Source organism: Brachypodium distachyon, chromosome 4 (assembly GCF_000005505.3).
Source record: "Brachypodium distachyon strain Bd21 chromosome 4, Brachypodium_distachyon_v3.0, whole genome shotgun sequence".
Taxonomy (NCBI): Eukaryota; Viridiplantae; Streptophyta; class Magnoliopsida; order Poales; family Poaceae; genus Brachypodium; species Brachypodium distachyon.
Window position 1 is genome coordinate 42,821,291 of NC_016134.3, and position 21,353 is coordinate 42,842,643.

Sequence of the window (21,353 nt, forward strand, 5' to 3'; positions counted from 1 at the left end):
TGATCGGATTCCACTATCAGAGATAACGAAATAACAACAGTTCACCCCACACAGCGCTCAACACCAAGAACACACCCAAATCCTAAGAACTAGAGGTTCAAACTGCACGAGCAGTGGAAGTATTAGCTACAGACGACTCCAAGGTCGCCAAAAGAGTTCTGACTCCGAGTCATGAACCAGCCCAAAACAAACAAACTTCTTTTCTCACCAACAAGCTCTTTGTGACGAGAAATTGCTTCAGATGTCCTTCTTGTCCTTCACTTTGTCCTAGATGTACTTCATGTCCATAGCATCTTGTGCGGGATGATGCTTCATGGCTCAATTTTGTTTGTGTTCTCCTTCCGTTTACAAAATTTGTTTGTCACAATTTGCATTCTTTGCATGATACGATCGTATTGCAACGAAGAGGTACAAGCAAATGCCGGCGTCGAAGAACACGCCTTTTGTGCTCCAACATTGTTGAAAATGGCTTGCACATAGTGCTCCAACGAAGAGGGATCAAGAAATACCTTTGGAGTAAGGGCCATTCGTTGAATTGGATAACGATAGTAATGCGCGGCGCCAAAGGGAGGAAGAAACAAGGAGAAGTTTGATTGAAGGAATTAAGAAGGAGAAGCTCAAGAGGCAAGCCGAGGCTGCAAGTTTGAGGAACAAGCTTGATGAAAAATTGGTCAAGTATAAAGAAGTCACCGCTTCCAAAAAATTGGAAGGAAAGTTGGCCACGGCGAGAAGAAGCAAGAACACAAGTTGCTAAAGTGGCAAGCAATCTGGGAAGTTGAAGACCGCAAGACCGCCATTGAGGAGAGGAAAATCCAACTCGAGGCTCGCAAGACCGCCATTGGGGAGAACAAAGTGATGTCGAAATTGCTTGCCGAGGAAAACAAGGCGATGATGATGGATTCAAGTGGACTTAGACCAATTGACAAGAGAGTGGTGAGAGATGAGACGAGCTGAGATCTTGTAACGAGACATCAAGCTATGGCTGCAGCTACTTTGGCCGGTCGTGGTGCTGCCGTGCTGGTGCCTCGGCTGCTGGTGTTGGTAGTGGTGCTTCCGGCGACTCGACTGGCTCGGCCGGTCGTGCTGCCACTCGGCTGCTGGTGATGGTGTTTTGGCCGGTGGTGCAGGCGGCAAGCTTGTCGACGACGGCGTTTCTACATGATAGGTCTCATCGTGGTGTTCATTGCGTATTCTTTCGATTATGTTTGATTGATTTTATTGCGCATATTTTGGGATGTACTAAGCTCTTGTGATGTCGAACTATCGAACTATTGAAATCTATTGCAAAATCCTGAATTTACGGAACAGATTCCAGAATCCTGAATTTACGGAATAGATTCCATATACCCGATCCGTAAAAAGTTTATGCGCCGAGTTCATGAGACCTGTTCCTCCAAAGACAAATCGTAAAACAGTTTTGAGTTATACATTACTATGTTAAGGGCTGGTTTTTTACGGCAACATGCGAGAGATGCTCAGAGAGGGCGACAGCCATGTGCATTAAACCGGCAGTCTTCTCGCAATAAAAAGAGCATTAAACCGGCAGTCAAACACACGTGTCTGCCAACCGTCTCTAGCCGATCCTGTGGATTCAGTGGTGTGCAACTGTCAGGAGGCACCGGCTGATATAAACCCCAGTGCTAGGATCTGGGAACACCAGTGTTTTCGATATTGATGGATCGCGATGGGTATTAAAATGCCAAAGAAAGTGTTTTTTCTTCTTTTGGAGCAAAACGCTATTTGCCCCGTTCCATTGCAGAGATGAAACATGAGAGTTTTAAGCTCATCCTTACACGAGTAAAAACGGAAAGAACAACAGTAACAACTGAAAACCGAAAGAATTCACCAGCCCCAGGACCCTGTCAGCTTCCCTCCTGCAGCTTCAGACCACGTCACAGATGATCCTGCACTTCTTCGCCTCTGGCTTCCATTTGTATCAGACATCGATCCAGCGGCTTCAGAATACCACCTGGGCATAGACAGTTGTCAGTATTTTTCATCAGTATTTGCATGTGTTGCAATCCACAGTTATATCCATTATGATCCCCTCCTCGCCCCCTTTACCCCGAACGTAATGTTGATACCAACCTGTAATAATATACTCCGTAATTTGGAAATGAAGCTAACTATAGCAAGCTAGATCGTCTTGGGAAGCCCGACCAATTGGACGCTCCCCAAGATGTCATCTCTTATAACCATACATTCAATGGTTGAGAGATAGATCTGGCTGGAGAGGGAGAATTAAAGAGAGAAAATAGGAGTATAACCATACCGTTGAACACTCTTCAAAATTCGTCTACTCCAATGCAAACTTCTCTTTGTACATAGGTGTTTCGTGATTTTATTTTCTGCTGATCCGTGTTAGTAACATACATAAGCACATGTTAATTGAGCAGGGGTGAAATATATTAAAAAAGGGGCAAAAAAATACTACCTCCGATCCTAAATTGTTGTCGAAGTATTACATGTATCTAGACACTTTTTATGAATAGATACATCCATATTTGGGCAAATTTGAGACAAGTATTTAGGATCGGAGGGAGTACACTATATACAAGAATTTACAAGGGGCAAAGACCCCAAGACAAAAACACAGACCACACACACCCAGTGGCCAAAGGAGAAGGGAGAAAGCACAAAAGGCACTAAGTGGCCCTATCAAGCCAAGTAAGCGAATCTAGAATAGCGATCCTAACTCCCTCTGAAACCACAACAAGAATTATGGAACGGAGACAGTACCTCCTTGACCCTATGACTACAACCACGACAAGAATTATGGAAGTACCTCCTTGACCCTATGAGGCTATGACTATGAGCAAGTAACTCCTGCCTGAAGTTTACGAACCACTGATGAACCCCTACTTACCATAAGGAGCAAGAGGAGAAAAACCAGCTCATTTTACTAGCTAGGGATCTCTTGGAGATCAACAACCATTTGCTATAATCAAGTCGAGTACAAGACAAACAACCTTCCGTATTAGGAGGCATTCATGTACTCACTCATCTCAATAGTGACATAAACTGGCCTGTCTATCGCTCAACCAATCATGCTAATTAATATTCATCGATTATAAGTATCATGCATCCACACGAACCAAAACACAAGTCCACGGATATCTAATATACGTCCTGCAGCTGGTCGACTCCAGCTTAAATTCTTCCAGGAGAAACGGGAAATACTCTTATTCAGGTTGGGTGAGCATACTCTGTAGCTGCAGGCGATGGATGCCACTGCAGTGGCTGGGTGCTTCCGGGACAAGATCATCCTCGTCACTGGCTCAACTGGCTTCCTTGGAAAATGTATGTATGCATATTATATACTAGCATTCTATTATACTCCCTCCGATCCATATTACTTGTCGAAATATTACATGTATCTAGACGCTTTTTAAACATAGATACATCCATATTTGGGCAAATTTGAGACAAGTAATATGGATCAGAGGGAGTACTATATTATATTGAACTAAAACCACGAGAAGAATTGAGGATCGGAAGGAGTACAATATTATGTACATGCATAGATCATTTACCTGTACCGATATGAACATGCAGTGCTGGTGGAGAAGATACTGAGGGTTCAGTCCGATGTGAAGAAGCTCTACCTGCTGGTGTGTGCACCGGACGCTGCCTCCGCTGAGCAGCGTATCCTGTCCCAGGTAAGCGATAAAAAAAGATATGTCATTGTTATTCTCGATTACCATTACCGCAGCTACCTACGCATGCATGCTGTGCTGGCTATGGACAAGGTCTAATCTTACGTGCGTCGATCGCCTCCTTGGGAAACTACCGGCGCTGAATTTGTCTTGTCTTGATTGGTTTCCTGGCCTGGTGCAGGTTCTTGGGAAGGATCTGTTCAATACCCTGCGGGAAAAGCATGGGCTTGCTGGCTTCCAGAAGCTTTTTAAGGAAAAGATAGTTCCTCTGGCGGGAGACATCGGGGATCGCAACTTCGGGCTCAACAGCTCCAGAGCTGACGCCCTGTGTAAGGAGATCGATGTTATCGTCAATGGGGCTGCAACGACTAGCTTTTACGAAAGGTATATACACATTAGACAGGAAAATAAATCAATAGTTGTTAGCTTAATTGCCAGAGATATACATAGACGTATTTCAGAGGGTTTTTTCTATAAGAACTACTGACAGAAAAATACATAATACAGTTTAGATTTATCATTGTAAACTACAGATTGTTTATCCCAAGCAATTATTTATCTTTATACTTATTTCTTCTATCGGTTTATCTTGGGAACCGTGTCCTTATCCAGTACGGCAAGTAAAATGACCAGGTGCAATCTAGTAAGTACTACACAGTCAATATATACATCTGTAGTACTGTTCGGCATGTATACGGACAGACATGTTTCAGTAAGATCTGGCTGATATTTTTACTAAGAATCAATCACCTTTTGCCCCATGCAGTTTGACTTTCCTGAGAATAGTCTTACCAAGACAGAAAGGGAAGGTGGGTGAACTTGCAAAAGACATAGAAAAAATAAAGCTAATATTTAATAATTTCGAAAACTGCACATTACCTAGCAATTGAATTAACTTGTGTGGAACATGCACCGGCGAGTCTATTATGTTCATTCATGTGTGGGCCAAACTCATCTATCTCTTGGAATGGAAGTAGGAGTACAAAAATAACAGAGAAAATAGTGCAGGGGTTAGTATATGAGCATACATATGTATCAAGAGCAGAGCTCAGATCTGAATTTTGGAGGCGCACAGCACTGAACTTGTCCCTGCAGCAACCTGGTGAACACCATTGCATATCTTGAAATATATTCACCAGATGTCCGTTTTCACATGATAGGTTGATTATCTTGCCTACATACATGATGTCTCTTTAAAAGACATAGCAAGTTAGGTGCTGGAAGGATAGAGCTCAAACAATTTTATTATTTCAGTTTTAGTATTTTGGCATGTTCCTTGAATTTTATTGCATGTACAGGTACGATGTTTCTTTGGCATCTAATGCATTAGGAGCCAAATATGCATGTGAATTTGCAAAGAAGTGCACGAATCTGAAATTATTGCTTCATGTTTCCACTGGTACGTACGTGCTTATATATACCCATTTGTCCATAAAATGAATAATTCATCGCAAATAAAGCATAACTTTACACTAAGTTTTGAATACATGTGTTTAATCAACTATAATGATCATGCTTTTTTGTTTGTCTTTCTTAGCTTTTGTAGCTGGTACCCAAGGACGTTTATTGGAGAAAACACTCCAGATGGGTGAAACACTACGGCAAGGTTACTACTTGGACATTGAAGCCGAGTTGCAGTTAGCTGAAAAGGTCAAGACTGAACTCAAAACGTCTAAGAGTGGTAGCTCAGACCAATTGGAGAAGACAGCCATGAAAGAACTTGGCCTAAAGAGGTCTGACCAATTTAAATATGTTACTTTATTTATTTAATAATGTATATGAGCTTATGGACACTGGTGTGTTCTTTTACATGCAAATTTGAAAACTACTTTTTCATGAATATGCTGGTAAAAGATATAAAAAATGCCGTATTTGGAAAATAGGTTCAATGAAAAGTCTAAGGGTACCATTTCCGCATGACCAATGTAAATAATAGCATATCAAAGTTATGTGTTAATATTACCTTATAAATAATAGTCATGTTCTCAAAACACGTTCAACGAAAATTCTAATGGTGCATTTTATGTGTTAATAGTCAAAGTTAGGCATTTGACCAAGTGCTTTCTAAACAACTAATATTTCTGATGCAGTGAGTATATTTAGCGCAAACCAAATTTTAGATCAAACTACTGAGATAGCTATGTCATTCATAAAACATCTGTCATATCAAACGTTGCCACCTCTAGACTCTGGTTTGGAGCATTTAAGATCATGACACGTGCCAACTTAAAATAGTTGGTCTAAGGGTTGACCGGTTGAAGGTGCTTTGTAGAATTTTTTTAGCTTTATGGAATAAAAATCTTACAAATATGAACCTACTATTGCTGGTTGAAGGTGCTTTGTAGAATTTTTTTAGCTTTATGGAATAAAAATCTTACAAATATGAACCTACTATTGCTAACCTGTAACATCCACTATACTTATATCATCATATGGTCAATGTAGACATGCCTTACCTTTATCTTTTATTTGTAAAGTTAAAGAACATTGTTTCATTGGTAAACTGAGGGGAATCACGTATGAGTATGACAAACTTGACACTACTTAAATTTTGAAGGGCTTGCCATTTTGGATGGCCAAACGTATATACATTTACCAAGGCTATGGGGGAGATGTTACTTGCGGAGCAGTGGGGAGACCTTCCTGTCGTCATAATTCGGCCCAACATGGTGACCAGCACATATCAAGACCCATTTCCTGGGTGGATAGAAGGGGCAAGGTATGAACAGATCTATAACGAGCAACTTGCATATCAATGTTGTGCAATCGTTCGCTGCTGTACAAGTAACTGCACTACATATATATCCTAGCTGGACAACACCATACTAGCAAATGAGTTTTGCTACCATTTTGTCTCCAGGACAATTGATGCTCTAATTGTTGCCTATGATGAGCAAGCATTCCCATGTTTCGTAGGTGATCGCAAAGACATAATGGATGTGGTGAGCAATACACAGAGAAATTATATGTACTAGCTATTAGGGATGTAGACAGATTAATAGCAACCTGGTTAACTGGACTAGATCTTCAAATTGATAGATACTGACAGTCTGTATATATAGGTTCCTGCAGACATGGTGGTAAATGCAACCCTGGTAGCCATGGTTGTTCACTGGAACCAGAAAGGGAAAGTTGTTTACCACGTGAGCTCAGGGCTCCAGAATCCATTGACTGGTTACGTTCTTGAGGACGCATGTTTGGATTACTTCTCCATCCATCCTCGTGTACTAGAGAACGGGAAAACCCTCCAAAACAGAAGGCCATACTTATTCAAGAGATTTGCTTACTTCCGTGCATATCTGATCCTGGTGTATAAGCTACCACTTGAGGTACATAATCATATGTGATTCACAAATGCACACATGCCAATACAATGTTCTTATGATTTAGTGACTCATATTTTGTCTATCATATCTTTAATTCCACCGAACAGATACTGCATGCAGTGAGCCTATTATCATGTGGGTTATTTTCAAAATATTATAATAAGCACAACCGAAGATACGGTTTCTTGATGCTCTTGGTCAAGCTGTATACACCATATGCCTTCTTCGAAGGATGGTAAGATCCATTTTGTTCTTGTGTTCCACAAATTACTGCACTTTTTAAGTTGTCATTTTGGATAACAGCACAGTCTGCAATAACCTTGTTTCACCACTAATTTGTCTAGTTTTTATGTTACTGTTAGACCTTGAATGCACGGATTAAGGGGCCACTAGTACATATGCCTCTTATTAGGGTTTGGACAAACTAAAGAGTAGTATACTAGTATGTGGTCGTGTTGCATATATACTCTAAGATCTATATTTGATTACCATCAATTGATACTTAGTTATTCATGTCAAAAAGATTAGTGATGTTGTTTTCTTTCATCTACTCATTGTAATTATATATGCTGATCCAGTTCTCTTCGATGTTCTTGTGTTTAAAGCTTTGATGACACGAACTTGACAAGGTTGAGGAAGGAAGTAAAGATGGACGGCAGTGATGGCAGCATATTTAACTTTGATCCCAAATCTATGGACTGGCACACGTATCTCTTGAATGTCCACGTCCCAGCTGTGCTAAAGTATGGCCGGAAAAAGAAGGGAAGTATATAGAGAAGAACGGAATCTTCCTATCCCTGAGATAAAGGATAATCATCTTTGTCCAACAAAAAATTTATATCATAGTGCCAAACATTATAATTTGTATGAAGTGAAGGACATGCAAGAGTATGATCCCTCTGTATGTATCTATAATATATAAATAAATGTGAAAACATGCGTCAGTCAGATCAATTCTGCCTAAGAATTAGTCATTTCGGCTGAAGGTACCAACCTGTTAGACCGTAGCCTGATACAAAATGTTGTTCTTGTCCATAGATATGCATCCATGATGGGTTTCTTCTTTGATTTCCTATTCCAGCAAGTTGTGTGTTGTAATGGGGCAAGTGCATGCCACCCTGTGTTGTAATGGAGCAAAGCTGTGTGTTGAGATGGGATGTCAGTGTCTTCCCCTATGTTCTGTGGGCACACTCTTTTGCTATGCCACCCTGAGTTGTCTTTGCCCATTTCTCTTGAGTGCATTCTTCCTGATTTGTGACCAGTTCTCCGCCGCCATATATGGCGCTCCATCACTCACATTTGGCATTCTCTGTAAAAAAACAAAATCAGAAAGAGGATATCTCATGCACCAAATTCAACACAGAAAAAGCAGATCTGTGGAATCTTGAACAGACCAAGGTGACATAGGCTGAATCTGTGATAGTAGCATTGTAGATCATAGCTGCTTGGCATCACTGCTAAGTTTCTGATATTCCACAGCAGTTATTACTATGTTGACAATGGTGGTGATCCTTTGGTAATAATTTAGCAAGAGACATCATTTTACCAGCATCAGTGTGCCAACAAAATTTCATCACTAATTTACTATACAATCTTACTGTATGGAAATATGTGGAAAAATACTATCGGCAGTACGGGACAAAATATTGAAAGGATTACAATCACTGCATCACCATCAAGTGTTGTAAAGAATTGTAAATCTTGTAGTGCATATATGACAATGATGCAGACTTTCTAAAACAAGGCAGCAAACCTTGATCTACATGATCGAACAAGCGGCACCAGTAGTACAGGACCATGATTTGGTTGCACGAAGGAGCAAGAGGACACAGAGTTTGTGGACGATAGATTGAAGACATGAGAAATCGGCAAGTTGTGGTCTGCTGTATGTGGAGGAGCAAGTTATAAAGATCAACAGAATGTTCAAAGTGGGTGAAGGGTCCAATCTGGTCAGGGTGTTCTATGGAAAAGAATAACCCGCGCCCTTGGTGTACAAGTATGTGAATAGGCTGTCATATAAGTTTAATCAGAACAGGGTCCGGCAGATCAGCTGTGCATAGTGTACAAGTGCAAAATTAATTCTTTACTTAAAAAACCCAGTGGAGGGGCTAAAAGCGATGTGGTTTTGAAATATAGAGGGACAAATGAGCCTATGAGCAAAGTGACCAAATGTTCACTAAAACAAACTAGAAATTATTTTGTCAGCAACAAGATTAAATGTGAAAACAAAATAAGATGATGAAGGTAATATCAAATACCACACAGAACAAAACCATGTTATTCTCCTTTTTTAGCCCGAAGAAAAAAAAACATGTTATTCTGCCTATTATATAAACAAGCACTACAAATATGCGGACCTACATTGCACTAATTTCGTAGAAAGCGCTAGGCGCTAGGTCGCAGCAGCGAGGCACATAGGTACAGACCACCAGGTTTCAAAAAGAAATGTGTTAAAATGCCAGAAATTGAAAACTAGATTGCAGGCAGATACCTATATATTCGAGGAGATCAGACATCCAGAATGCATGTTCATACATGCTCGATTTTCTTTAAAACAATGACGGGTAACATCCCCAATTCCACTGGCTGGAAAACGACAGTTGATGAAAAAAAAACATGTCTACCGTCTAGGCCCACGCCAATAACCATTCTCCATCTTTTGGCAGGGGGATTGTTCTCTAGAAATTGATGTACTGATTGAACACCATATGCTGCAGCTAATATCTACTCCTTCCGATCCATAATAAGTCTGAGGGGATCGGAGGTAGTAGTTTTTTTTTTCCGAAAGAGGGGAAGCAAATGTATGATCACCAGTTCACCACAAACTTTCTACTGTAACATTTAGTCTACGTGCGATCTTCTTAAGGGAGATCTTAGATCGCGAGGCACGACCGCACGGTACGCCATCATGCCATCCCATCTGAGCAAGATACCAAATCAAAATGCGGATGAACAGCATGCGGAACCAAACATGGAGAGGCTAGGGGGGAAGTACCCGCCGAAGCGCGGAAGGGGGGTGGGGGGGGGGGTGGCGGAGGGGAAATCGGCCGTGGAGGGAGATGAAGGAGGCGTCCAAGGGGGCATGGCCCAGGGCATCGTCGGCGACCACCGTGGAGGCCATTGCTTCGCCGGCTGGCCATCTCCGCCCGCCTCGACCTGGGCGACGAGGCGGAAACCGAGCGTGCGTGGGCTGTGTTGTTTGGTGGACAAGTTGTTTAGGCCGTGGTTTAGACGGGCCGGCCCACTAGTACATCCAAGGAGAATGAATCAAAGTAACAAATGGGATTCCGCAGCAAGCCCTAGCCGCCAGGAGCTTGGCGGAACCCTCGCCGTCAGAAGTTTTCGGATCAGCGTTTTTTTTCCGGTTTCCCTCGTCTCCGATTGCCGGTCGATTAGGCATCGGGTGACGAGGGAAACCATAGATCATCGTCTAGTTGCAGTTTATTTACTTTTTTTTGTGAGGTTTCGTGTCCTCGCAACGGCGTCTTGGTGGAGGAGGCTACGGCGTATGGAATAATAGTCTCCCGGCTCCATCTTTTTCTTCGTGCAGTCAACACGATCTACTTCATGGAGCTAGTGGATCTCACGGTTTGTTTTTTCGTTATTTTGGTCTTCTTTCTAATTGGTTCGGCGACGAATCAGCAAATCGACAACCTACCTTGCAAGGGGTGTGTCCCCGGCCAGAGTGTGTTCAACGATATTAGGTTCTCATCGGTTGCGGTGAGCGACTCATGTGGCTATTCAAAACCTATAAGATTAGTCCAGCTTGTGCAGTTTTGGTCTTCTGCAATTTCATCACCGGAGACATGACGAGTTTTCAAGATACGGATAATGGATCAAGAGTTATTTACTTCAAAGTATCTTGATGTAACTTTTAGTTTCATTAGGATTTTTTGTTGTTGGTTTTCGTTTCAATTTCGATCACTTGTACTTTGTTTATTGAATCAATAAAGCCGGATGTTTCTCAAGAAAACAAAAAAAACAAATGGGATTCCGTGGTTTATGTTCAACGCTCGTGTATTTTCATACTCCCTTGGTCACAAAATAAGTGACGTGGAATCTCGTGGACCAATACACGAGATTCTTGTGCTATTCTTGGGATTTGTTCTTCTACTAGGGGGTTTAGGAGTAGTATTACTTTCAACCCCATTTATTCTGCCTTTTTGCTGGGATTAGTTCTTGTTTGTATATCCTTTTTTTTATTGAATTCCTACTTTATAGCTGCCGCACAACTTGTTATTTATGTAGGAGCCATATATGTCTTGATCATATTCGCTATAATGTTCGTAAATGGTTCAGAATGATCTAAATCTATATAATTCCACGTCACTTATTTTGGGACGAAGGGAGTTTTTTTTTATGGACGACTCAAGCAATTTTCTGAAACCTTTAAAAATAGTTAATTTCGTGCAAGTATTGGACTAGTGGTGCCATTGTTCTAGTCTGATTGCAATATCTTTACCAAAGGCTTGGAGATATTTCGTGTTGTGAAAATTGATACGATCGAGATTTTTTTTTGAAAGATTTCAATGTAATTCTTAGTTATATGAGTTACTTTGTTGTTTTTTATTTTATCAAAATAATTTTAATGAATGTCAAATTTGAATAAAATTACAGGTAATTATAAAAATTTACACACGGGATGTAGCTGCCAACCACGTCGACCAGAGGATGAACAGTTTGGCCGATTTTTATCACACTAATGGTAAGCAAGTTGTCAACACCACAAAAGGTGTGCCATGTCACACTTGTAACACAAAAATGTGACAATGTGTGGCGAGCAACCAAACATATGCCATCCGTTAATATTCGATCGCCATAAAAAAGAATTGTCTCCAACAATCTATATCGTATTGAGAGATGACGTTTCAATATCTTTTGAGATCGATTATATTGTATCGTTGGCGAGTGGCGACAATCTCTAGGATTTGATAATTGCGTCACCGTCGGCACCGGTATGTGGACGAAGTGACGATATCTATCCAAGATGGTGGAATAACTGGTTGAGATCTCGTGTAGAGTGTCCACCAGGCATAGGTCATTGATACACATCTGACAGAAGGGATAAGAGCAATGCTGCAGGTGAATGATATGGTATTAAATCTATACCTATCTAAAAAATACGGACCGTTCCCTTCACCACGCTGTTTAGTTGCCTGTCAAACTTTCCATCTTTTTTTCGTCCCTCGTCCCTCGTCGCTCGCGTGGCCCCACCCCGCTTCGTCCGTTTTCCCCCACGCTGAATTTTCTTTCTCTCTTCGTGCCTCATCCTCTCTGTCTCCCCTCCCTTGAGGCTTGAGCGACGCCGCCGCTGCATCCCTCTGCTCTGTCGCCCCCATCCCGCCGCCACATCCCGCCGTGCTAGCCTCCGCCGGCTACCGCCTCCAAGCGTGACCTCCCGCGTCTCGCCGCCGTCGTGCTGCCTGAGGACCTCCAGACGAAGACCGCGGCTTGCCGTGGCTTCCGCCTCCGCAGTTGTCTTCTCCGGCGTGTTCGCCTCCAACGCCGCCGCCAGCCCGCCACCGCCGCTCGCGTCGACGTCGCCTCCACGCCCTACTGGCTCACGTCCCGCTCGAGATTCATCGCTGTTTCGTCAGACGCGCCGAGAGCCAGATAAAGCATATGGTGGGTGGCCGACCTCGCTCGCTTGATGTCGCGCGCCATGCATTGGTCGGCAAGGAAACGTAACAGCAGTGCCGGCAATAATGGCGATGAGTCGTCCACCATGCAGCTTCGGCCCAAGGGCCGCATGAAGCCGGTGGAGTAGGCGCGGAAGGCCGCCTTCGAACTCCATGAGAACCTGGAATAGTGCATTGCTAGCGTCGACTGCAGTGGCGAGAAGGTCTTCCAAGCTCTGGTCAACACTAGAGTCTCCTTGCTCAATTCTCAGTCCGACCTTCTGATGTCTGAACTGAAGAACAGATGGAACTGAAAAGTTGAGAAACGTCTTGTTTTGGTATTTCTTGTTTGGAGAAAATTTGTAAATATTATGGTTCTGGGATTGTCTGGGATGCAGCCTGTTCGTTCGCCTGCGTTTTGGAACCTGGTTTTACAAATGGGAAAATCTGCATTTTTGGGCACCTCCGACTGCGCAACCGCCGCCGCACCCCAGCTGTCGATGGGTCTTTCCCCCGCCGAAAGAAGTTGGATGTACGGATGGGCTCTTCATTTATCTTGTTAGGTTCTTCTGGTTCTTCTTCATGGCATGGGTTTGATTTGGTGTGTAGATTGGTTCTCGGTCCTTATATCAGTGGGATTTTTCTCTCCACTTTACTATCCATGATGATGATTCTTTCCTTGATTTGCTTAGCCCTTTGAATTTTTCTCTTTTATGGTTCTGTTCGATTTCATGGTTATGCTTCTTGAGAATACCTGAAGAAAAAATCATTTTATTTTGTTCCGTTGCAACGCACGGGCATTTCGGCTAGTAAGTGGAAAACGTGAGTAAGCTTGTACGGAGTATGTTATTCGACCAACGATTAATATATCTTGCATGCACAAGCTCCCGGATGTAAATACTAAAGAAAGAGTAATTAAGATTTTATTTCTCTCACCTCACGTTGGACGAGTTAGACACAGACTATTAAATTAAGTAGTTACATGATGAGTTATTGATCGGTAGCATGGACAATTTTACAACAAAGAACCGACAATTAAACAAGTACGCTTCATTCTCACCGCATGCAAGGACACACACGCCCTTGACAATTCTCCAGCCTACAGTTTATTCGTACGTTTTCAATCTCCATTTATTCGTCTGCCTGATAGATGTATTAGCTTTCATTTTTTGCGAGAAGATAGATGTATTAGCTAATCACCGAGTCACAACAAGCAGCAGCTAGCCAGCCATATTCTTATAATTCAGGCCAAGATGACGTGGGAGAATGCATTGCGAGAGCCAGGAACTCCTTGAGACAGCGGTTGTAAACGCATGGCCTCTCCAAGTGGGCTAGATGCCCCGCTCTGCTTATGCTTCGCAGCGTCGCCTTCTCGCCCAGCTCCCTGCACGCATGCACACAAGTATCCATCAGCCTTTACGATCGAGAACTCGATGGTGAAGTTTCGGTACCTAATTTCCCTTAGGTACCTACTCCTTCAGCATCTTGGCGCCTTCCACGGGGAAGAAGTCGTCATCCTCTCCCCATAACAGAAGTATGTTCTGCACGTCCATAAACAAAAGTTAATTAAGAGGAAATTACAGGGGCCAGAGATAATGGCATAAATGCATAATAATGCTATATATGGCATGCAGTACTGTACGTGAACCTGCTGAAACACAGGGGCCGGTGCTTTTTCGTCCCTGCAGGTAATCATATTTTCCAGCAGCTCGGCTCTCTCCTTTCGGTTGTTATACATAACCTGCACCAGTAAACGATGAGAATGTGTGTGTGGTTAATTCCAACCCATCAGTCCCATGACATCTAACTTGTTTTTACCATCTCGGTTCGTAAATGGATCGATCGATGTTTGATAAATGAACGCACTTCCTAGAAAACTTGCAGCGCGATCAAACCTCGCTAAGCTATAACTAACTCGTGTGGTTTCTATATGCAAGGGATATTTCGACTGTTTAACGGGGGAAATGTTGCCATTAGATTTGTCAATATATATAAATATATTTATAATAAGAGTAAATTTCAGAAAAGCATATCTTTTTTGCAGCTTTTCACAGAACCACCATTACAACTAATTGTCTCAGAGAATCACGTTCGTAGAATCCAAATCTGATAGATTAACCTAGTTGACGGAGTTTCTGACAATTATAACCCGCATGTCGTGTGAGACACTGTCCCGGCCGGCTGGTCCGTTTCTTTTGACATGTGTCACCTGCCATGCGGGCCACAACAAGCAATATTAACAAGTTTGGTCAGGTCCAGATCTGACGTTTCAGCCAGCCGGGACAAAGCACACTTGACATGCAGGCCATAACTTTCTGAAATCGTGTCAAATGACTTAACCTACCATATTTGAGTTTTGTAAGAACGTGAAGAGTGGTGAATATCTGAAACAATTAGCGATAATTATGGTTCCGTGGAGACACAAAAAGTGTTTTTTTTTTAAATTTATACTTTTATAATGATATGACAATATCACATCTTTGTGGTAATACTACTATTCCAGTTTATAACATTCCTATGAAAATTCATGGGGAAAAATTTATTGCATGATGGGACCAGGGAAGAACGCTAGACCTTGAGGAAATCGCTGAGGACACGACGGGGGAACCACAGCTTCATGTGCGTGGCGGCGGCGAACAGGAACCTGAGCCCGCCGACCGAATCCGGCAGCATCAGCTCCGTGAGCGACGACGACGTCCCGGTCCCGGCGCCGCCGCCGCCGAGCCTCCCCAGCAGGGCGTCGCTCATGGCGCCCGTGAACACGAGGCTGGAGCCGGAGACGACGACGGACCGCACCATGCCCGGCGGGCACGCCGCCGCCATCTGGAACGCCACGAGCCCGCCGTAGCTGAACCCGACCACGGCCGCGCACCGCTCGACGCCGAGCTTCCCCAGCGCCGCCGCGATGCAGCGCGCCTGGAAGGCCACGGAGCGGTCGGGCGACGGCGAGGTGGAGCCGCCGAAGTGGACCAGGTCCGGGACGTAGACGTCGTAGCCCTGGCGCCGCAGCGCGCCCACCTGGAACGCCCACGTCATCATGCCGTCGCCCGCGAAGCCGTGCACCAGCACCACGGCGGGGCGCTTGTTGGTGGCGGCTGGGTCGTTCTGGTTCTGCTTCGGTGGCTTGAGCTTGTGATCGGGCAGCCAGAGGTTAATGACGGTGCCGGGGGCGGCGGCGTCCACGGCGACGGCGTGCTGCCGGAGGCCGGCGTTCTTGGCTATGCGGCCCAGCAGGTGCTTCCTTAGCACCTCTACCCAGTTCACCATTATGACAGTACGGTAGATCGATGTAGTGTACTAGTAGTAGGCACCAGTTGCTGCTGCTTGTGCTGTAATTTGGTTGTATTTAAGGGTGTGGTGGCAGCTTGATTTGGAGAATCGTCGGCAGTGACTTGTCCGACGAGGGAGCATGACGTTACCATTTCCCCTCTACAGATAGCATGTTCATCCGGTCCTATTGGACAGTATGAAACCAGCTGGCACCATTTCAGCCACACATAGTCACATACCACCTTGCGGTTAATTAACACAGTTGGCCGCCGCCTTTCAGTGGTGATTTCAAGTTACTGATCACGGGCGGCGCCTCATTAATTTATCGTACAGTAGTATAGCTTGTCTGGACAGATCCACGACGAAATAGGGGGCTGGTGAAGGTGGCCGTGTGGGAGACACGGAGCAAAACTCGAAAAATTAAGCAGCAGCACGCGGTAGGGCAGGACGATCGCGACGAACAGGCCAGCCAGTCGAGTCGAGCCCATGCTATAGTGGCCCGAAACTTATATTAAGTGCGTCCGTCCGCAGGATAGCCGTCGCATCATATTTATGGTCTTTGACGTGGGAACAAAGTTCCTGCGCGCATGCTTCCCTCGTGGCTCGCATCGTAAGAAAATGTCAAACCACATGATCTAGCGGGATGTTAATTAGCTGGAAGCATGGTCGACGTTATATCGAGTGGTACGTACGTTTTCGAGTGTGGTCTCAGCTGCATCAAGCTTAATCAATGCTCTCCCATGCATGATGGTAACGTTGCTAGCTACACTACTACAAAACCGTGTACATGTGACGAGTCATCAGTGACGGGCCTCATCAGTAACCGGGCTCACCACGCCCAACACATCATCAGTGACGGTCGCGTGCAGAACCCGTCATTGATGACCAATCATCAGTAACGGCGCGGAAGACCCGTCACTCATGTTCAATGTGAAAAACAACAAAATTCGCAAGAACACACATCAGTGGCAGGCGTTACATTTAGGCCCGTCACTGATGTCCACTCATCAGTAACGGGCACGGAAGGCCCGTCACTAATGTTTAATGTGAAAAATAACAAAGTTCGCAAGAACACACATCAGTGGCGGACTTTACATTTAGGCCCGCCGCTGATGACCACTTGGGCCCAACCCATTTGCGGCCCAAACTGTCCATCCTATATAAACAGCTCTCACCAAATCCCCTAAACCCTAAGTTCATCTCCTCCTCTCAGCCGCCGTTCTTCTCTCTGCCGAGCGCCCCTCCTCCCCCCCTTCTCTTCTCTACCGATCTCCCTCTTCTCATTCCCCTTCCGATCTCCCTCTTCTCTCCCTCCCAACCTATCCCCCTTCTCTCCTCCTACGCAGCAGCAGGAGACCGAGCCCGGAAGCAGCAAGCGCTCGAGCCCGAGGCCTCAACCACGGCCGCCCCCGGATCCGGCGACCTCAACACCGGCCGCCCCCGACCGGGCCCGCCGCCATGGATCCGACGACCTCGGCCCCCGGCCCTTCTCCTCCTGCAGCAGGCGCCTCCACCACCCTCCCAACCCCGCACGCCGCCGTGGGAAGCCGCCGCCGGATCCCGTCCCCGGCCGCCTGCCTCCTGCCTCGCGCCGCCGTGGGTCGTCGCCGCCGGATCCCGTCCCCGGCCGCTTGCCTCGCGCCGCCGTCCGGATCCGGGCTCCCCCGTTGCCAGCCACCGGTAACCCCCCATCTCTGTGTGTGTGTGTGTGTGTCTTGTTCTCTCTCTCACTGTCTCTCTCGCAAGCCCCGACCATCGCCGCCGGATCCGGCCTCCCATCGCTGTGTATAGTAGATCATGGACATCGGCTTTTCTTTCGTGATTTATATTTGTAATCTCTGTTGTGAATGGATGCGACCATGTAATTTTTGATTTCTAATTCTATTCTGCTGTGAATGCATGCAACTTGATTGCTAATTATCTTCTGCTGTGAATGCATTCAACGTTTTGATCTTGATTTTCCCGTACTGCTGCTACTATCTCTAGTACAGAATTTGCACGCAATTAGAAAAAGAAAAGCATGGCTAGCATAATAATATGCTGGCCATGAGCTTTTTTTTTAATTTCGCTCAAAACTCATCACTGTCGGTCACCAAGTAGGCCGTCCGCCACTGATGATACCCATCATCAGTAACATGAAGTTAGTAACGGTTGTCCCGACCGTTACTGATATTGTTTTTCGACCGTTACCGATAAGCCTTTCTGTAGTAGTGCTAATTACCGATAAGCCTTTACGTACGAACGGACCTCCTCGAGGATGAATCAGAAGCTAGAGCCATGGTTAATTAATTATTTGAAACAGCCAAGTTAACACCCATGTACATGTAGTATACTGCTAGTACTGGATAAGCATGGGTCGCCGGAGGCCATTGCTTTTCCGGCCGGCGGATCTCCCTGGCGAGGCCGAATCATTCGGGTTTTTTTTACTTTGAGAAGAGGCCGAATCATTCGTGGGCCGCGTTGTTGGGGCACGACCGCACGAGTCGTTTCGACCATGATTTAGGTGGGCTGTCCCACCGGCCTGGTCCATTGAACGAGAGAACTCTATGACGAGTATGGCGGAGAAGTCCACAAGACCACAAGCAGCACGTTTGCGCGAGCACCACACAGCAGAGTTCATAGCTTGATGCTGCTCCTAGCATTGATCCGAATTGACGGGTAGGGTAGATCCGCTCATCACGGTCTTAGGCTCCGTTTTTTTTAATCCATTTTTCATTATTTTGTGTTTAGCTAACCAATTTTTTTCTATTTTTATGTGTTTTGTCACAGCAGATTGTAAAATAAGTTCAGCGCAACTGATAACCATTATCATCATCGATCGAGTACAGAAGCTTATGAGACGTTATTCAATAGCCCCCCCCCCCACCCCCCACACATGCACACCCACACACACCCCAAAGTCATCGGGTTCCAGGGTGGGACGGCTTAAGTCAGGCCCTGGTTGGTATAGTCCGCCGGAAGCCCATATGCAAGTCTTGCATAACCACGTAGTCACATACGTATTTGTGTATGGCATTCAGGTAACCTGCCCGCGTTTGAAGAAAGAAAAAAAAACAGAACATAAATGGCTCGATCTATGCCACGAATCACGCTCGTGATACACATTCCTGGCTGGAAGTTTCCAAAAAATCTTGCGGTGGCCTCCATCTGCGCTCCTGTCCGGCGCTCGTTGTCGTCCGTGACGTACCCGACTCCACCTCGCCATCCTTCAATTCCACCTTCCCGACGACGGCTTTCTTCTCCTCTGCCATGACGTAGTTTGCTCCGCGTGTTCACTTCATTGCCGGAGGTGGTTATGCGGCCGGGATAGGGTTTCGCTAGATTAGAGGGAGAAATTTGTGGGTGTGAGGCAGTCGATGCAAACGACGCGTGTTTATTATTCCATAACTGGTGTACGCCGTGTGAGTACGTATACACGTCGACGCCTACGAATACAGACACGTACAACCCCCTTGCGGCCCGTATGGCTTTCGAGGGCCATATATACCCTGTGTTGTACGGCCGCGATATTTACAAAATTGCCCTAGCGGCCGAAGGGGTGCGCGTCAATCTCAACCGTCCTTGTGTTTTCTCGCGCCCGTGGGGGGGTGGTGCTATTGAATCAGATATGTAAGCTTATTTTGATTCTTACTTGAAGAATGCAGAGAAATGGTATTTTGCAGGACATACATAATGCTCTCCATCTACCTTGTCGATTGCATGAAGTGTTTTTCAGCAAGTTCCTTGCAATATGATCTTTAAGTTGTGGTCTTCTTCATCAATATCACTATCATATCTGTTCTCTGTTAAGTTCATGGAAATTGACTACATAGTTCCATCAGGTTTCTTTTCACAATTAGCGACTTCATTTTGTGTATGTTCTCACCCTCAAAGGAAACCTATGTTCTCTTTGGGATTCAAACTTTCAAAGTCTCTCGTCTGCATTTTCTAGCACTACCCTTAATCAGGCGAGTGAAATATACTTGTGAATTAGAAGGTAACAGAGAATTTCCCTCAAAAAAAGAAGGAAATAGAGAACTTCTTATATTAACAGTACAGTCACAGCGAAATATACTTTTGAAGCAGAAGACAACAATATACTACCCTCCGTCTCATGTTTTAGTATGTAGATACATCCATATTTATACACATTTGAGTCACTTAATATGAAACGGTGGGAGTATAGTATATGTAGTTCTAATTTAAATGTTAGGCTCAATATGTATGTATCAATTTGTATACCATTCGCTGAAACTGTCGGTCACGAGCCAGTGTACGTACAGATTGAGACTGTTGTGCGAGAGCTTAATGTTCAAGCTTGATTTCTAGAGTAGCTCGATAAGTATACATATATTTTCTTCTTGGGGTGCAATTTTGTACGACACACCCAGCAAATTAAGGAAAGAAATTGAAGTACAAGGTATTCCCTCCGATCCATTATAACTGTCCCAACTTTAGTACAAAATTAGTACAAATCTGAGACACGTATTAGAGTAATCAGTTAACTCGGAGCGCGATACATAATTCAACATTTGATCTCAGTTGTGCGGGATGGGCGCGCCGGCGCCACGGCGGTTGGTGTCCGGCGGAGGGTCCACGTACCCGTAGTCCTCTTCGTCATCGGCTCCGGCCAACCGACGCCCCCCGGCGTCTTCCAAGCTCACGCGACTGCTGCTAGCACTACTGATCCCCGACGTCGCCGCCACCGCCGGGGCATGCAGCCGCCGCCGCAAACCGATGTCCTCGTGCACGCCACCGGTAGCTACCACCATCAGCAGCAGCAGCAGCAGGAGGAGCAGCACCACCGCCCCCGGCGCCGCCGCCGACCGCATGGTCGATCGATGGAGAGCCTAGCTAGGCTGATCCGGGCGTGGTCATGCATGCATGTGGCAGCCGGGCTGGCTAATTAAGCTCCGGCTTCTGAGCTGAGCTAGCGAGAGGATGAAGAATTAAGGGGTGATGATGGTCATGGAAAGGGCGTGGTGCACCTATAAGCGCGCGGAAGTGGGAGGGCGGACAAGGCGCGTTCGGGTTGTCGTTATTTGATGCGGGCTGAATTTGGGGCGGTCATCCGGCCCTCTACGCTCCCCAACGGTGGGCATGCGTGTTGATCCAGCCGAGTCGTTGTTTCCTTTCCAGCCTACGTTCATCTGCGCGGGCCTGACGTGTACGTGCATGCACATCAGCACATGGTTCCTTCGATCGGTTCCAGAAAGTGATATAAGAAAAAAGAAACACCAACTAAACGCGGATGAGATTTCCAAATTTACCACACTGTTTCTCGGATGAACTATCAAGAGTTTCATGAAAACGTACGTGTAGTGTCTCTAAAGTTCAAAAGGCTTCACAAAAATCATGCATGCACAGAAGCTAGCACCGCGAGGTTTACCTAAAAAAGCTTCAAAAATCAAAAGAAAGATAATTAGCAAACGCGCAACGGGACAAGTGTGAGGAAGGGGTCTGGCAAGTGGTGCACCTGGTGGTCGAGGTATGGTGGGACAAGT

General features: G+C 45.2%; 2 protein-coding genes and 2 long non-coding RNA genes across 8 annotated transcripts; 1 reads left to right on the forward strand and 3 right to left on the reverse strand.

Annotated features, from left to right (window-relative positions):
• Positions 1-1,737: 1,737 nt before the first annotated feature.
• On the reverse strand, positions 1,738-4,527 carry LOC104584730. The gene is made up of 6 exons (XR_001407510.2): positions 4,407-4,527; positions 3,762-3,981; positions 3,534-3,650; positions 3,206-3,286; positions 2,273-2,348; positions 1,738-1,969 (listed from the first exon to the last, which is right to left on the reverse strand). It is a non-coding gene; the product is annotated as an uncharacterized LOC104584730 (long non-coding RNA).
• On the forward strand, positions 2,715-8,139 carry LOC100842391 (putative fatty acyl-CoA reductase 7). Its single transcript, XM_003578593.4, has 10 exons — positions 2,715-3,300; positions 3,556-3,659; positions 3,838-4,040; positions 4,955-5,055; positions 5,194-5,389; positions 6,214-6,375; positions 6,517-6,598; positions 6,719-6,985; positions 7,090-7,217; positions 7,588-8,139. The coding sequence occupies exons 1-10, from the start codon at positions 3,222-3,224 to the stop codon at positions 7,754-7,756; spliced, it is 1,491 nt and encodes a 496-aa protein (XP_003578641.1). The 5' UTR covers positions 2,715-3,221; the 3' UTR covers positions 7,757-8,139.
• On the reverse strand, positions 6,232-10,040 carry LOC104584729. Its single transcript, XR_002966028.1, has 3 exons — positions 9,978-10,040; positions 7,977-8,291; positions 6,232-6,353 (listed from the first exon to the last, which is right to left on the reverse strand). It is a non-coding gene; the product is annotated as an uncharacterized LOC104584729 (long non-coding RNA).
• Positions 10,041-13,506: 3,466 nt separating this feature from the next.
• LOC100838123 (2-hydroxy-6-oxo-6-phenylhexa-2,4-dienoate hydrolase) lies at positions 13,507-16,022 on the reverse strand. 5 transcript variants are annotated; one of them, XM_010240199.2, is made up of 4 exons: positions 15,175-16,016; positions 14,249-14,341; positions 14,070-14,141; positions 13,507-13,984 (listed from the first exon to the last, which is right to left on the reverse strand). In XM_010240199.2, the coding sequence occupies exons 1-3, from the start codon at positions 15,865-15,867 to the stop codon at positions 14,070-14,072; spliced, it is 858 nt and encodes a 285-aa protein (XP_010238501.1). In that variant the 5' UTR covers positions 15,868-16,016; the 3' UTR covers positions 13,507-13,984. The 5 variants fall into 5 exon arrangements, with proteins under 5 accessions (XP_010238501.1, XP_010238499.1, XP_003576834.1 ...); XM_010240197.3 differs by having other exon boundaries at positions 14,074-14,141; positions 14,243-14,341; positions 15,175-16,014; XM_003576786.4 differs by having other exon boundaries at positions 14,074-14,141; positions 15,175-16,010.
• Between the last annotated feature and the right edge of the window lie 5,331 nt (positions 16,023-21,353).

Coding starts and splice junctions, on each gene's coding strand:
- LOC100842391 (XM_003578593.4), top strand. CDS start 3,222: ATGGATGCCACTGCAGTGGCTGGGTGCTTCCGGGACAAGATCATCCTC. Junction 4,041..4,954: donor ACGACTAGCTTTTACGAAAG/GTATATACACAT, acceptor TTGCATGTACAG/GTACGATGTTTCTTTGGCAT. Junction 7,218..7,587: donor TATGCCTTCTTCGAAGGATG/GTAAGATCCATT, acceptor TTGTGTTTAAAG/CTTTGATGACACGAACTTGA.
- LOC100838123 (XM_010240197.3), bottom strand. CDS start 15,867: ATGGTGAACTGGGTAGAGGTGCTAAGGAAGCACCTGCTGGGCCGCATA. Junction 14,342..15,174: donor TCCTCAGCGATTTCCTCAAG/GTCTAGCGTTCT, acceptor TTACTGGTGCAG/GTTATGTATAACAACCGAAA. Junction 13,985..14,073: donor GGCGCCAAGATGCTGAAGGA/GTAGGTACCTAA, acceptor GCATGCGTGCAG/GGAGCTGGGCGAGAAGGCGA.